The sequence below is a fragment of the Cavia porcellus genome, unplaced genomic scaffold, assembly GCF_034190915.1.
Source record: "Cavia porcellus strain 051 isolate PalLab524CR breed Dunkin Hartley unplaced genomic scaffold, mCavPor4.1 scaffold_5, whole genome shotgun sequence".
NCBI lineage: Eukaryota > Metazoa > Chordata > Mammalia > Rodentia > Caviidae > Cavia > Cavia porcellus.
Window position 1 is genome coordinate 14485614 of NW_026947488.1, and position 16408 is coordinate 14502021.

Consider the following 16408-nt stretch of genomic DNA (forward strand, 5'->3'; position numbering starts at 1 on the left):
AGCTCCTCTCCGAGGTGGAGCCCCCCGGCTTGCAGACGGGGTGCCGGGGCCGGAAGGGGCCAGGTGCCGGGCTCTGTGGGTGCAGAGGAGAGCCCTAAGGAAGACTGCAGGATTCCAGGAGGTGGACAGGGCCCAGCAGCTGGTGCTGAAAAGCCATTTAGTGGGACTCTGCTCAGGTCGGGTAGGGACCGGCTAATGCAGCCTGCGGTCTCTAGGGGTTCTCGGGAAAGGTTCTGGGTAGGAGGCTGCACCTGGGGGGGGGGGCTGGAGCAAGCAGGGTGAGCCAGGCCTGGCGGGTCACCCAGCAGGTGGGAAGGATGGGACAGGCAGGAAAGTCAGGTGTGGCCGTGGAGAAAGGAGGCTTCACTGGGAGTCACGTCTTCATGGAACTGGAGAATTGCTGAAGTCTCTTGGAAAACAGCAATAAACGTGGTCCCAGCCAACACCGCAGCAGGTGTTTCCAGGTTGGTTAATTCATGGCATCCCCAGCACCACCCTGTCTGTGAGTTAGGAAGTGCTGTCTCCGCTTAGTTATAATTGGAGCTCCAGGTAAGGGGAATTCCGGGAATCATTTGGAAGAGCCTTAGGAGGTAGCCTGGTCCTAATGTATTCATGTCTTATTTATCTTTTTGTAGGGCTTTCATTTAGGAGTAGAATTAGGAATGGCACACCAGGTATAGAAGAGTAGGGAAGGGCAGGAAAAGAATATTCTGGAATATTTTGAATCTGAGTAAAGGAATGTGGAGGAAATAGCTGTCTCAGAGTCTGACCTTATTCCTGTGCTGCGCCTCATTGACTGAGCTTTTTCTGCTCCCCGGAGAAACTTGGGCAGCCTCAGTGCCTTTGTACCTGCTGCTTCCTTGACCTGAAAGTTCCCTGTCCTCCTTCCACTCGTCTTTGTGGCTCCCCATCCCATTCGCCTGCTTTTCTTTACAGCAGTCTCTCCATTTGACATTTTATCTGGCTCATATACTTGCATATTGTCTCCTCTGCTCAGCTGTCAGCTCCTTCAAAGCAGGAACAGTGACAATCAGCCTGGCACTACACAGGACAGGAGGCACTCCCATTCTGTCGGTGGACTGTGTCTGAGTCAGTATTAAGAAGAAAAATGCAGGGGCTGGGGATTTAGCTCAGCGGCATAAGAGCCTGTCTTGCAAGCAGGCAGTCGTGAGTTTGATCCCTGGTACCGATAAAAATGAAAAAAAAAAAAGAAGAAAAATGCCAGTCCTGTGCTTAGAAACACAGAGCTGGGGTCAGGGGTGAGATTAGACCTGGCTAGATTTCCAATCTGCTGTGCCAGTGAATGATGTGATTTCATGAGAAGGTTTTAAGGAGAGAAAGAAAAGAATCCCCCACGGCTGAGCATGTGTGCGGGGGCTCTGAGAAAGGATTACACTCTCCACTTTCTAGGATGGCAGCTCCATCCAGAAAGGCTCAGTGGGGCTAGAGATGTAGCTCAGCGGCCAGCACAAGGTCCTGGGTTGCATTCCTGATACTGAAAACAAGCAAGCAAACCAACAGAAAAGCTCAGTGACACTGTCAAATGGCCAGGGCAGCCAGGGAGGAAGCTGGGAAGGGCCTCCTAGCCCTGCTCTGCCCGGGAAGGAAGGGGTTGGCTCTGGAACTAGAGGAACTGGATACTGTGTAGAAGAAAGTTGGTGTGGCTGGGCTGGGGGCTCACCAGGAGCCAGCATCAGTTATTAGCAAGAAATCCCCAAAGAGTGCTCCTAACACCAAACTGTACAGCTTGATGCTTGGAGGTCAGTGGTGACTTTTTAAAAAAAGTACTGTTCAAGAATATGAATGAGGGAATTAGTTCGCTGTCACAGCTGATTCAAAGTACTGCACACACAAGGCTGCTGAGATGAATTTACAAGTAGACGCCAAAAACTGGCTATAATCAGTTGCATTCCAGGGACTAAATTTGCATTTCTATGGCGAGAATCATTTGCATTAGTCTTAGGCTTCTACGATTTACAGAATTGTAAAATAGCTCCAAAACAACGAAAGCGGGTGTGGGAGGCGTTTTAGCTCATTGGCACAGCGCCTGCCTGGCAAGCCTGAGGTCCTGAGTTCGATTCCCGGTATCCCCTACCCCAACAAATAAAAAATGAAGGGTGTGCTGGGGGTGTAGCCCTGTGACTGAGGCTTAGCACCAGGCCTTTGAGGGAGCAGGAGGACCTGGCTTTGATCACCAGCACTATAATCAATCAATCAACCTAATCAATGTACCCCAGAGAAGGAGGGTAAAGAAAAGAGGGAGGAGCAATCAATGGGTAGGACAAAAAAGGGTGCAAATATTTTTCCTCCACTTTACGTTTTTCCCCAATATTATCTTTATTGATTTATATTTGATAAAATAATACATTCTCAAGGTTGAAACATGCTGGGTAAGGATGGGTATAACGGTGAAGACTCCTTTGCACACCCTGCTCCTAGGATGCAACCACGGGTTAGCAGTTTCTTAAGTACATATGCTTCAGAGGAGACTGCCTGATAAAGCAAACACCAGGGGCTGGGGATTTAGCTCAGCGGCATAAGCGCCTGCCTTGCAAGCAGGCAGTCGTGAGTTCGATCCCTGGTACCGATAAAAAACGAAAAAGACAAAAAAAAAAAAGCAAACACCTCTCTCTCTCTCTCTCTCTCTCTCTCTCTCTCTCTCACACACACACACTCACACACGCACACACACTGCTCTTGCTTTACCCCAACTCAGCAACGTGCCTTAGAGATCACATCAGTGTGTAAGAGTTTAGATTCCTTTTCCAGCTGCACAGTGCTGGGCTGGGAGGCAGGCTGAGTGATTTTAACCCTTAAAGATGGAGGGAAGGAGAATGGGAGAGGTTTTACAGGGGCAAGAGACCCTTAACAGTTCCTGCCTCAGTTTTCTCACCTAGGAAATGGGGCTGATCTTTATCTTTGCTCACTTGAGAGAGCTGGAGGGTAATGGGGTTACCTAGCTGGTGTATTCATGTTTTTCTTTTTTGCGGTGCTGGAAATGGGACGTAGGACCGCATGCATGCTAGGCAAATGCTTCTCCCCAAACTACCTGGCATAGAATCAGACATTATAACAAGTCAGCTTTCAGTATCTATCTTTAAGCTCCTTGGAAAGGTAATGGAAAAGAAGGAAGAGGACTGAGTTGGAGGCATCCAGAAAATGCCTTTTTAGAGTGATAGGACAAGGGGACAGCAGCAAAACTCGGTGCGTGAGTGACAGGGGTGATTCATCCAGTACTTCTAGGAGGTTATTGTTTCTACTGCACTGAGGAGGAAATCAAGGCACAGAGAATAGAATTTTGTACCTCAACCAAGACCTCTCACAGCTGCCAAGTGGGGCAGCTGTGATTCACCCAGTCTGGCACAGACTGGCAGCCGCATGCTCAACCTCTGCGTGGCTTGGCCTCTTGATGTGGGGAAGAAAGAGCAAGATGAAGGGATCAGGAGACGGGCGGGCCAGTCGCCCAGCAGCTGCTAGGTGGGAAGGCCGCTAGGTGGGTAGCGTGCTGGGGAGGCTTGGCTTGCCCACAGGGCTGGGAATTCTGCAGCTGGAAGAGCAGCTAAGGACGAAGTAGCTGCTCCTGGGTGGTTTGGAGAAGTGGGGATGCGGGCAGAGAGGAGGTGCAGAGCTGGAGACCGAGTGCAAAGGCTCCAGGGAGGGCGGGAAGAAGTCAGCAGTGGGACTTCAGGGTACCTGGGGCTGCGTGAGCCCCGGCAGGGCGGAAGGAGAAGGGAACCAGCACAGGACACTGAACCTCGGGGAGAGGCTGGCAGGCCAGTTTAGGACGTGCGCCTCTACCCAGAGGGGAATGGGAGTCATGGATGGAGTTTGAGCAGAGGAGGGTGGGACAGGATCTGACTTGTGCTTTGGGAGGATCCCAGACAGCCTGCGTGTGGTGCATGCACGTACACAGCAACTGCAAAGGCAGAACAGGAGGCCAAGGCAGGAGACCTGTCCAGGGGCAGACAGTGCTTTACTGAGCTCTAAGCCAGGCTAGCAGTGCTAATGAGGGCCGGCCCCACTTTGCTGTGGGGGTGTCCTGTGCGTTGCAGGATGCTCAGCAGCAGCCCTGGCCACTACCCGCTAGGTGTTAGTCTCCCCCACCTTCCCCTCCTATATGTGACAACCCAAAATGTCTCCAAACGTTGCCAGATGTCTCTTGCGAGGCAACCCCCACCCCCATCCAGACCCACTGGTCTAGCGGGAGGGAAAAACAGACAGCAAAGAAATCCATGCAGTCCTCTTCTGTCAGGAAAGGGATGCGGGGAGCAGCTTCGGGGGATCCTGACTGTTCCTCCTTTAGATTTTCATCTTGTCCCGATATAGCTGCATCTTCCTCCCCGCCAAGCCGTGACCATCTGCCCGATGGGGCACGCATCATCCACCCATCCACCGCCTGCCCGCTCTCCCAGCCCTGTGTGGCACTCCTGTGGCATCACTAAATCCTCCTGCTAGTCCCTCCCAGAAATAAGTAAAACAAAACACAAAATGTAAAGAATCAGCCGAACTCCCTGCTCCTCCCCAGCAGGGGATAGATGGATCTTCTCTGCTTCTTGGTGCCTGTAACCTGAAGCGGTCAGTTCTACACCCACGGGGAAGGTGAGCCTTTCTGTCACCAGGCCCCAAGTTGGTCTGTGTTCTCATTGGCTAAAAAGGAACAAAAACCAAAAAAAAAAAAAAAGTATTTTAGATACTTCCCTGCCCCAGTCTCGTCCATTTCACACGATGGATGGACCAGCAAGCCTGCTGTTGCTGGAGGCAGATAACTCCAAGCGTATTTATGCATCCGCGGCCGCCCAGGCTATCTCGGGATGCAGCTTGCTGAGGCCGCTGCTCCTGCTGCTGGCCTGGCTGCCAGCCAGGGGCTGGAGCGCTATCCCAGCACGGCTAGGCCTCACCCAGTGAGGCCTGGGGAAGGGAGCTGGGGCCAGCCCTGCCTCTCCTTGCAGGCTCACCGTATTGCTGCAAACACTGCTCGGCTTTCTACAGCCCCATTCTGTCCCCCTGGTTCTGCCTGTCCCCTGGGAATATTAAGAGAGACGCGTTTTAATGTATTCTAACGAGCTCATTGCTTATTAATATCACCGAGGAGCCTATTTGTTTAGGCCGGTGCTGGGGCTTTCCTGTCCGCAGGCACAATGGCTGGGCTTTATTTCTTCCTTTTCCTTTAGGCCAGGGATTTCCAACCTCTCTGCACAATAGCGTGTTTTGGGTCACATAGTGCCCTGTGTGGCACTGTCCTTGCACTGTGGGCCATTTTTCAGGACTCCTCCCCCAACAGTGATTACCCAAAAGTCTCCTGGTAGTGCCAAATGTCCCTTGGTAACAAGATTGCCCCTGGCTGGGAACTACTGATTTCAAGAAATATAAACATCCCGTTTTAAAGGCAAAGTGTTTCTCCTGTGCTTTTGTTCGAGGTTCGCAGAGAAGGGGCAGTCTTCTCTGGGCTCTGGCCTGTGGCAAAAGGGCATTTGGATGATTCTAAAATCTCAGCACCCTCATTCAGTGCCAAAAGCCCATCTCAAGGATAGACCTCCTGAAAGAGAGACCAGGTCTTGCCTCCGGTGTTTGGGGAATTTTGTTTATTTTCTTCTGTGTTTGGTTTGGCATTGCTTATGTGTCTTTCTTTAGAGTCAAGGGAGGGCAAGGGCTTTAGGCATATGGAATCACAATTGCCTGGAAGCCTGAACTCTGGCACTTGCCAGCTGTGTGACCTTCGGCAGCTCGCTTCACCTCTCTGGGCACAGTTCCAGGTCTTTAACAATGCCGCCTGCCTTCTTGAAATTAGTCTGTGTACGGCATTGATTGAGTAACTGCTGTGGTTGGGCCTTCAGCAGGGCTACCAAATGGATCTCTAGGTTGAGGTCAGCAACATTTGGTTTTATTTCCTGCATTATCAGCCGCATTCCATCAGGGCCCGCAGTGGTGCTTGGTAGGCCTGCTCCAGGGTTTTTTTTTTTAACCTGTGTCCCTCTCAGGATTCCATCTGCCACCATACCTTGCATCGGTCCCCAGCCCGATTGCTATTTTCCAGATAACCTCAGACCTACTCGAATGCCAACAGCATTCCTCAAACTGAGCTGAGCTGCCAGAATAAGCCGGCGGCTTCCTGCTCTTTGCCCCAGAAAACGTTTCAAGTGATCAAGTGATCAGGGAGAGGGAGGCAGGGAGAGGGGGAGGATGCTGCTGCCGCTTATGCAACAAGCTTTAATCCTGGGTTAAAATCCGCAGCGCGCACACACCGGTGGCATATTTCACTTCCTCCTTATCGTGGAGTCAGCTGCACGTGAGCTCACCACTAACCTCGCTTCCATTTTTCTGTTATGCCCAAAGCAGCACCCGCAGGAAAAACAAGCTGGGTTCCATATGGATGGTGGTGGAGGGCTGCTTGCTGCCCACACAGTCAGGAAGGAAGGAAGGCAGAGTTTGAATCGCCCAGGCCACCGCCTTTGTTCCTCTTCGGTCCCTGTACCAGTTTTTGTCCCCAGGAATAGCTTCCGGGGAGGCCCAGGCCCATTGTCCTGAGTGGTGGACTTTTGCCCCGCTGGGTGGTGGTGATGTCCCACCCTGCATCTTGGCCGCCGAGCCTTGGCCCAGCCCAGCAGTTCAGTGTCTGGATTTCTGGCTGGGCCCTGAGCCTGTCTGCTATAGGATTCCCAGCCAGGAAGAATCGATGGACATACAGTGGGCATCTGTTGTCCGTGGGGGAGGGTGGAGAGTAAATGACCAGCTCTTCTTAGCTTTGTGGGCACAGTGTGGGGTGAGAAAGCCCACAAGTCCTAATGTGAAGAGGAGCGGGGAGACTTATTCCTCCCTAATTTTATCTCCCAGCATAAGGCTTTGTCAACTCCGGCAGCTTCCTTCAGCCCCCAAAGAGAGGTGTTTCTTTAGTTCCAGTTGCTCCTTCTTGCTGTTTTTTTTAAAAAAAATCTTGTTAATGAAGCACTTTGTTGAGAAAATAAAGCATAGTACAAGAAAGAACGCTTGGACATTCTCTACAAAGGCAGCTAAGGAGGAAATGGGCACTGACCTCCCATTACTATTGAGATGAGTGGAATTATAAACAGCTCCGAAATACTAGTTAATATTTTACTGGGGAGCAGTGCCAGAGATGGGGGCTTGGGGGGGTGCCAAGTGCAGGGCTGTGTGTGTGTGAAATAGCTGTTCCATCTGCCTTAGGGGACGAAAAGGAGCCTTCTCTTTGGAAATAAATTGAAGCAGGACTCCTTATGAAGCTCATGGGATTTGTCTGCCCACTGAGGAGGGCCCAGTTCCCCAAGAGCACGCTCACATACAGGGGTGATTGTGGCAGGAAGAGCTAACCTGTGGGTGGACAGGCCTGACTATAATGGGGGTTCTTGTTTCCCGGCCGGGTTTGACATGTTTCTTTCTCCCTCTGGATTTAAATGGCTTCTCAGACCGAGAGGCACTGCCTGTGCCCTGGATTCAGAAGGTACACGCCTCCTTGGGAAGCAGAGGCAAGAGACAGCCGGCTCTCTCTCTCTCTTTCTGCATCTGCCGGGAGAGCTGCAGCTGGTATTTTTCCACAGGCCTTTTCTGATCTCAGGGCCTAGTTCTTCCCAGCCAGGCCCAGAGTCCGAGAGAGGGTTAACAGGCAGGAAGCTGAAGGCAAGGCAGACTAATACGGAAGTCAGATTTTTGTTTAACTGACAGGTTTAGCAGGCCTCAGCGGTGGGGGAGGGGGCCTGGAGGGGAAGGGAAGTTTGTAGATGGAGGCCTGTGGCCTGCTAGGAGCGCATTTGGCTTTTCTTAGGGTAAGCGTGGAGAGGGGGCCCCTTGGCATCTTGGCAGGCACCCATTTTGGTTTTCCTTTGAGGACCGACGGAGGGGGGTGAGAGGTTAGCCTCTCAGCTGGGCAAATGGCTGCCTGGCCTGCTTTTCCAGGAGGAGGCATTTTGACAATGACTATGCAAACTTGACCACTCTTCCCTCCTCCCTCCCCGCCGACTCCTTTCCTCCGAGAAGCCAGGCTGCCTGCGCCTTGCTGGTTCCTGGCTCTGCCCTGGTTCCCCTCAGAGGCCTGGCTCCTGCCTCTTTTCTTTCTTCCCTTGGCTGCTTCCCTGGGGCGCCCCACTCCTCAGCTCCCTTTCCCCTTGGAGAACCACTGCCGAATCGTTCCAGCAAAGGGTCAGCCTTCCTCCTTAGCACAGGGCCACTGGTGTGGGGGCAGGTGAGGTGCAACCCTTTCCAGCCCACCCCAAAAGCTCTCTTTCCAGTGGCTGCTGGGCCCCAGGCTTTGCCTGAGCAGGTCAGGCTGGCTGCACTGGTTTGCTAGTGCCGGAAAATCTAGGCAGAGTGGAGGAGAAGTGCGTGTGGGGGCCCCTTTCCCAAGTTTTTCTTGCTGCAAAAGGCCTAGCTTAGCCTGTCTTTTTCTATGCACAGGATGGCTCTGGCTCACCCGAGCCTCACAAAGATAATCGCTCAGGAAGTGTTTCAGCCAATCCGGGCCGGCTTTACACTCCGATTTGCCGGGGCAGCCAATCGGGGATGAGCTTTTATTAGGCGGCCAGATCATCAGCCGAAGTGCCAAACCCTTTTTCTGTGAGAACTAGGAGCCTGTCCTCCATGTTTTATAAGTATTGACATTACACAGTGTTAACAATGCATCCACAGAGGTAAGCTCGGCTTTTTAACCATCTTTTTCCCCCTCCCTCTGAGACATCCGAGTTGTGGGCGAGCAGTGTGATTTCTCTGTGGCTGGCCGTGCCACACTCGCCCCCAGAGCACTTATGTTAACTTGGAACTGTTTAGAGAGAAAATTTTTTTTTTGCTTTCTTGGGTCACATGGCTAAGTAGCCATTAGCCTTAGCTTGATTTTGCAAACTGGCAAGGGCCTGGCACACCTTTTCTTCCACCAGGGCATGGTGTTTCTGGAATAGTTTGAAGCTAGCTCCTGCTATGCCAAAAGAGAAGCTTTTTTTCCTCCTCTTTTCCCCCCCCTCCCTCTGTCTCTCTCTCTGAGCAGTTTCCCCCCTGCACTATTGTCTGCTCTTGTGTCACATGCCTGCTGGGGGAAGAAAATGGAAGGTAAGCAAGCAGGCTCCTCTCCAAGGAGCGCTCATGGCAGGCAGCAGAGCAGGCAAGTTTGCCTCTCCAGAGAGGTTCTGGGAAGGCTGGCGTGAGTTCTGAGAGGCAGGCCGAGTGTGAAGCAGAACCCAGCGCTGAGCAGAGCGCTGCTAGGGAACTGAGAGTGGCTCCTGGGCCTAGGTGGGTGCTGCTGTCTGGACATGGTCTTTCTCTTCCTCTACTGAGCTTCTCCCCGTTAAGCCTTTTTGCTTGACAGCTTGATACACAGTGTTCTGCAAGCCAGCCTACAGCCAGCAAATGTTTCTGAAAGTGTTTTGTAGGCTCTGGAGGAAGAAGTTTTTGGAGTAGGGATGGGGACTGTGGGGTGGGGGCTGGGGGAAGATCTTGGACAACATCCTGCAGAGAAATCTGGGAGGACTCTGAATGCTGTAGCTTTCTACTCTTGCATGGTTTCAATGAACTAATGTATCTTTGATCCTTCTTTTCACCTCCCCACTTTTTACATTGTATCATCCTCTGCCCTGGGTGATGGAGGGCAGAGGAAATAAAATCATGAGCGTGGTTCATGACAGCATTCCACGTCCAGTTGTTGACTTGTGTTGTTGTGATGCTGTGTGTTTTTAATAATACCATGTAACTGTTTAAAAAAAATTTCCTTTTTGATCAAGTCCCAAATCTGCCAGCCTGTTCTCTCTTCCTAACTGTGGAAAAATGAGACGGTTGCTTGAACATTTGTTGGGTAAGTAAGCAAATCCATTTCCTCTGTGACCATGTATCAAGAGTTTTGGAAACATTTGGTATCTGTTTGTAATAGGGGGTCTTGGTTGCAGCATCTGGGGGGGCTTCAGGAGTGGGAACAAAATGAGGGCTTTTAAAGAGTGTCTTGGGTTTAAGTGCCTGTTTGAATCCAGTTTTTCCTGATAACCTGCAGATAGGATTGAAGATTTCACTTCCTGTTTACCCTCAGCCTGGGCAGAAATGTTCAGTTCATTGTGACTTGCTTGTAGACCTTTAATTGGGTTTGTTTGGATTGTATAACTCTGGGTAGGGGCTGTGCTTGTGGAATGCAGTGAAACTGCTTGTTCTTAGACTCCCAGCCCTATAGACATTGGGGTGGGGGGTGCTGGTGGTGGTCTGCATGTGGGGGTGGGGTATTAGTACTTACCTTTTAGAATTCTCACGGATATGTTGCAAAATCCCATCCACCACCAAACTTGTTTTGATTCAGGGCACACTGGCCAACAGATTTAGCCTTTTTCCAAGTCTGATCCATACATCTGTATGTTCACTGGCCATATATACAATTTGTTTCTCACTTTGCACATTTCCCCCCCATCTCTTGATGGTGTGGCTAGAATTTAAAAGTGACAAAAGTAGTCTTTTGCTTAGCATTACCTTTGGAATTTCTCTGAGAGTTCACCACATAAATTTGCAGTTTGGAGACCACTCCAGCGTGACTGTAATCATGGAAATATATTCACTTGGTGTGTTAGGCTAACTTTATGGAGTCAGTCAGCTTTTTTTCTAGTGCCCAGCAACCCAAACTTTTGACATCAATTGGAAAAAGGCTCCTTTACTAAGGCGTTGCATTAGGAGCTGAGAAGCCTGTGTAAGGTGAGCCAGCATTTTAGAATAAAAGTGAGGGTACTTTACAGTATATACTGAAAACCGCACAGTGCCCCTTATCCCATTCAAGTTAAGTTCATACACTTAGCTATTTTCTTTGTTTTTATCTCCTCACTGTAAATGGAAATTGCATATTGAGGTTCTTGCGGCCTCCCTAGAACAATATCTAATCACAAGACTCCTGGTTTGGTGCCTTCAACAGTTTGCATAATACTGTGTTTGTTGGGCTGGAAGGAGACCCAGGGCAACGCGTTTGTCCTCTGAAAGCTTGCATTAAAATGGCTCCCACAGGTTTGGAAAGCCAAGATCTGTTTTCAAGTGTGGAGCTCTAGCAGGTTCCCAGCCCTGGAGCAAGCTGGGCCACTTTTCCTCTGGTTCTGTAGCTACCACCAACCATGGGTCAGGAAAAAGTTAATTACTTTCCAAGTAGCATTATTTCCCAGCTACTAAAAGGCAAGAATAGATGTCTGCATTGCAGTAGGACTAGGTGGGGCCCACAGGACTGTCCCACAGAACACCCCAGCGCTCCTCCCTCCCGCCCCCCCAAACCAGTGGACTTGGGGGAAATTGTTAAAGACTGACAATTGCAATGTGTGGACTGAGGATCTGTCTTCTGGAAATTTCCACCATCTTTGTCCTTTTAGGAAAAAGCGGGTTCGCCAAACTGAAGAGTCTCCTGCATTCCATTCCTGAGGTGCCTCCCCTCCCTCCCCCTCCCTTTCTCTCATCAAGGTAGAATGTCCCCTCTGCCACATTTGTGAATTGCAGAGGGAGGGACGGAAGGATGGGCTGTTTTCCTTTTTTCCTTCTGCCTCTCGCTCCCCGAAGAGGATGCACAGCTGCAAGGAACAAACAGACACAGTGGAGCTCTTCATTCCTCCCTCTCTGTCTCTCTCACTCTCTCTCTTTTCTCCTTCAAGACCCTCCAGGATGGATGCACTTTCTGCTTTCGGAAATTAAGTGGCGTTCACGTGGGGGAGGGGGAGTCACAGCTTTTATTAGCTCCAGAAAATGGTCAGTGTTCGGTCTGTAACTAGGAATTAATTATATATAATCACTCAGTAGACTTTCTTCAGAGTTTTTCTAATTGCTGAGCATGAACATAGTTAGCCTGTTGGAGCCAAGTCCAGTTACTTTTATAATTAACAGCTCAAGGATTTGAGTCAGAAAGAAACAAACAATGCGGCCTCTGGGATTATAAATTAGGGATGAAAACAATAGCTTCCCCCCTTCTTTCGTGTAACCCCTTATTCTTTTAAACAAAACAGTCCCCCTTTTCTTTCCCTGGAAGAGCCAGTGGGGAAACTCCATCAGGTCTTGCAAGGGTGTGTGTGTGGGGGGAGACTAGGTCACCTTTTGGAAAGCTGGGTGATGTGCACCAAAAGAACCCTGAAGGCAAAGGTGGGTTTTGGAAAGCCCAGTTCCTTTCCCTTCTCTTTTCTTCTTAGCTCCTCTGGCAAACAGAGGCAACAAAACATTTGTCAGCCCCGAGTCTGGCTTTGCCTCTGGTTGACCCCAGAAAGATACATTCCAGGGGACCCTCCTCATCCCATGGCAGGGGCGTGGATGTGGGGGGAGGAAGTGTAGAACCCTACATCTCATTCTTAAAATGCAAAAACAAGTCAAGGGATTCACCCTTGGCCTCGGGTTGCCAGAATCCCTCGCCCTTCCCCCTCTCTGCTCTCCTTACAGACAAACAAGCAGGTGGTGGCCCTGCCAGCCCTGCGGCCAGCTTGCTGCCAGGCTGGCCCTCCCCATCCGATCACCTACCTACCGGCCGGCACAGAGCCAGCAGCGCGTCCTCGCCCCGGGTTGGCCTTGGGCATTGTGCCCTCCTTACTCCCCTGGAGCCGAAAAGCAGTCACCTTGAGACTCCCCACTCCCAGCACTAGTGGAATTTTGAGGCCAATTCTCAGACCTGACCAGTAAATGACATTAGCTACGATGAGGCTATTGAGGCTCTTAGTTCGGCCTCTGGAAGCCTGGGTTTTGCAAAAACCCATTGTTAATGCTCAGGGCTCTCTTGGGGGTAGACAAATCTAATTTGTGAGTATCCTGTGCGCTGGAGAAGGGAACATTCCACTTGGGTTTCTCCTCTGCAGACCGGAGTGTCGCTTTCTTCTTGTGAACTGTCAGGAGTGGCTCCTGTGGGGGGCTGTGTTTGGGGCCCCGCATTCAGGCTTCATAACTGCCTTTCTACTTTGCCTTGGCCTCAGACTGAGGGGCAGCCCTCTAGCGCAGCTTTTCAGATGCACCCTGTTCTTGAAGCACTTTGCATCTTACCTGGCTTGGTGGTGCAAATTTGAGCGAGTTTCTCATGCACGGAGCAGGGGGAATGGGTGCCCTCCCCCACCTCCTCCCAGGCCCTTGGAACATTTCCCTGTGTGCACACAGACACCTGTCTGTGCACACTCTCCGCTGCGGGGCTGCCTGATTCCTAACCTTCCACCTAGCTAAGTCCAGGGCGAGGGGGCCCGGCCACAGCAGAGCTCCTGTGCAAGGCTCAGCATCTGAAAGGGGAGGCTTTTCCTTAGGAACCTGTGACTTCACCAACCCTCTGTCACTGCAGCTTTTTTTTTTTTTTTTAAAGCTTCTAACATCGGGTTGTTGGTGTCCTTTGGTTGAGGTTTTCCTAGTTCTGATATTTAGGAAGGTGGCTTTGAAACTAGCAGGGCTGCTTAAACACACGCTCAGCTATTGAACAAACTGCTACCATTTTAGCTTCAGTTCAGGAGTGAGGCAGTGTTGCCAGACGCCATTTTAAGAATCCTGCATAAATAGCTTAGCTACCGATGACTCTGCCTGTTTTAGGTGAGTGCTTATTATATAAAGCTGCTCTGCTAACCATTCTCTACCCACCCATTTCAAAAAAAAATTAATTGCAGATTTAGGGAAGCATGGTTTTTCTCATTTTAATGTTAACTCTTTTATAATCTAGAAGAGGAAGATGCTATGCCTTGGGGATTAAATATTTCTTACAGCCTGGACCATTTTGGTATCTTTTTTTGAATGAAAGTAAAAAAACCAGGAAAAGCCCTTTCGAATGATGCATGATTCTTGAAATGCTGTGTGATGATCCTCATCTGAGAACCAGACTCTTGTGCATGCTGGTTATGTATTCTAGTTGGGTTAGAGATTCTTGGTTAAAAGTCAAATAGTGAGGGCACTTGGGGGAAAAGAAATACCTGGGCATTGTGTATCCAGGCATATTTTGGTCAAAACTAGATGCTTCTCTCTCTCTCTCTCTCTCTCTCTCTCTCTCTCTCTCTCTCTCTCTCTCTCTCTCTCTCTCTTCCTCTCTCTTGGAAGTGTTGAGGGGATGAGATTCCTGGGAATTACGGACCAGCCCTGAGTCCTCAGGATTAATAATCAGAAGGCTTAAAGCATCCTGGAGGTGTAGCAATTCATCTGCAACTTTTAATTGCTCTTTTTTTCAGTGCATATCTCTTCCAGGCATTGGGGAAGAAATCTTTTATTCTTTTTGGGAGGGAGGATGGTCTGGGTTATATTTGCAGGTGCTGTTGGCTCTCCTTTGAATTGTCTGAAATGTATCAGTTTGTGAAATCCACAGGCAAGTGACTTGGGTAAAGAGGTGGTGGTGCTGGTGGTGCTGGTGCTGGTGGTGCTGGTGGTGCTGGTGCTGGTGCTGGTGCTGGTGCTGGTGCTGGTGTATGCAATGTATATGCAACTACTTGATGGTGAATTTTCCCTTTTGGGGTGAAAGACTGTTTGGGTTTCAGTAATTTTACCTTTAGTGTCCCCCTGTCTCCAATAGACAGACAGAAGGAAAGAAAGAAAAGGAAAAATAAAAGTAATGTCAGTTTGAAAACAGGACTTCTTGTTCTTTTGTTTTTGGTTCAGATGATCAGGGTTGCTGGGGAAGGAAAGAAGCTGTGTATTTCCTAAGACTTTAATGTGTTAATGGCAGAAGTTCAAAGTATTTTCTCCAGATGCAACTGCCTATTCTTTTTAAAAATTACTTGATCATTTCTCTCCCAAATCACTGACCAGCTGTGAACCTAAACTGACCAAGATCTGTGGGGCATTCAGACAGGTACAAATCTTTTTTTTCTTAACACTTTGAATGTAATATTCATGGTTTTTTCTCCTTTCCCCCTAACAACATACCAGTACTTGACACTAAACCAGAAAATTAAAAAATAGAAATAAGTAAAGCAACAAAACAAAACCAGGAGATGAGTGGTGTTAGGAAAAAGAAAAAAAAAAAGGAAGTACTTTAGATGTGGCTATTCGAAATGACTAATTTTGCATTCTGGTCTTTGCTTTGTGAATGAAGTTTTTTTTTTTTTTTTCTTCTAATGCATATACACTGTAATTTCCTTTCGTCAAGTCCAAGTTGTGTGTGGGTGTGCGCACACATACACGGTTCTTTTTGCAAGGAGGGTTTGCTGATCCCTGAAAAGATGGTTTTCTTAAATTGTTGTGTTAGAAATCCTGGGCTCAAGCTGGTGGTGCTGTTGCTAAAGTAAGGTGATTATGGTGCCCACTTGTAATACTTGGCAAGATAAAACAGCTTAACTTTCCTCCCCTTTCTCTTCTGCTTGAGAATTGATCATCTGAAACCCAGCAGCAAACAGCCACCCCATAACTATTTGCATTTCTTAGTCTCACAGTGGCATTCCTGCCTTGAGTATTTAGCTCTTCTAGGCTGTTACAAGCCAAATAATTGTTCTCTTGAATGCATTCCTCCTCCGTGATCAATACACCTTTGAATGTTTTCATCACAGCAGAAAACCTTCAAGTGGATTTTTTGGCTCTGTTATTTGTAATTGTTTCTTTTACCACTGTACATTTTGGTTGGAGCACAGATTAGCATTAGAGAGAGAGAGAGATCTGGAATTAGCAATCAAAATATGGGATCGGTTTCAAGAAGTTTAAGATTTCACATACTTCATGCTAGAGAGGGAAACAGAATTCTAGTTGCTAGAAAGATCAAGGTTGCTGTTTGTTCTTTTGAAGTTAACCATCTACCCGTCTCTCTGAGGACTGTGAGGCGGCTTTCTGTTACGGTTTATTTCCAGTCACCCCAAGCAAGAACCACCCATCAACAGCATCTAGCTGGACAACCTTTGTGTCCCAGGCAGAGTGCTTCTAAGTTGAGAATGCTTTGCTCTGAAGTTTGCTGTGAGTGGCAAGTGTTAAAATCACCTTCAGTAAATCATTGTTGTATTATTGCATGTTATGTGTTTAAATTTAGCAGGCTGCTTTCTCCTGATGGAAACCGTTTGTGACAACATGTCAGTTGTTTCTTTGGTGATTTGTGTCCCTGGTTTCTCTACAGATGCTGAGTAAATGACATAGCGAGCTCGGTTCAGTATCAGGATGCTAAATGTGCTGATATTCTGATTGAGCCTATGCTGCTGCTTTCTCTTCGCCTGTCTGCTGGGACTGTTTAAGTTTGAGGCCTCCACACTCCCATAACTTGATTCTGAGCTATAACCTTTTCCTTTCTATCTAGCTCCCATCCTGAATTCTCTCCTCCCAACCAACCTGGAACTCTCCTAAAAGCGTCTCCATCTTACCCTGGGGTTCCAGGCCTGAGGCTGCCTTTCTGGACTCATCTTTTGCCCTGTCACTGTCCCAGACCGCGGAACACAGACAGGACATTCTTCTCCAGCCTTCTTCCTGTCCTGGCTTTGAGTCTTCCAAATGGAAAATTCCAGCCCTATCAATTGGTGATGAACCCATTTCTTCTCGTTGAACCATGGTCTGA

At 49.1% G+C, this 16408-nt stretch overlaps 1 protein-coding gene across 20 annotated transcripts in view; it reads left to right on the forward strand.

The window, feature by feature from the left end:
* The first annotated feature begins 7759 nt into the window (after positions 1 to 7759).
* The window catches only part of Zmynd8 (zinc finger MYND-type containing 8), a 105337-nt gene continuing 96688 nt past the window's right edge, over positions 7760 to 16408 (forward strand). For 4 of the 20 annotated variants that reach the window (XM_003467708.5, XM_063248239.1, XM_063248234.1 and 1 more), the window contains exon 1: positions 8429 to 8636. In XM_003467708.5, the coding sequence (XP_003467756.2) occupies positions 8623 to 8636 (14 nt within the window). In that variant the 5' untranslated portion in view covers positions 8429 to 8622. Of the gene's footprint in view, positions 7776 to 8403; positions 8637 to 8705; positions 9049 to 9089; positions 9229 to 9452; positions 9788 to 11625; positions 13486 to 13531; positions 13670 to 14132; positions 14729 to 14794; positions 16371 to 16408 lie in introns of those variants that run through there. The other 16 variants (XM_013150396.3, XM_013150398.3, XM_003467710.5 and 13 more) reach the window with 14 other exon arrangements.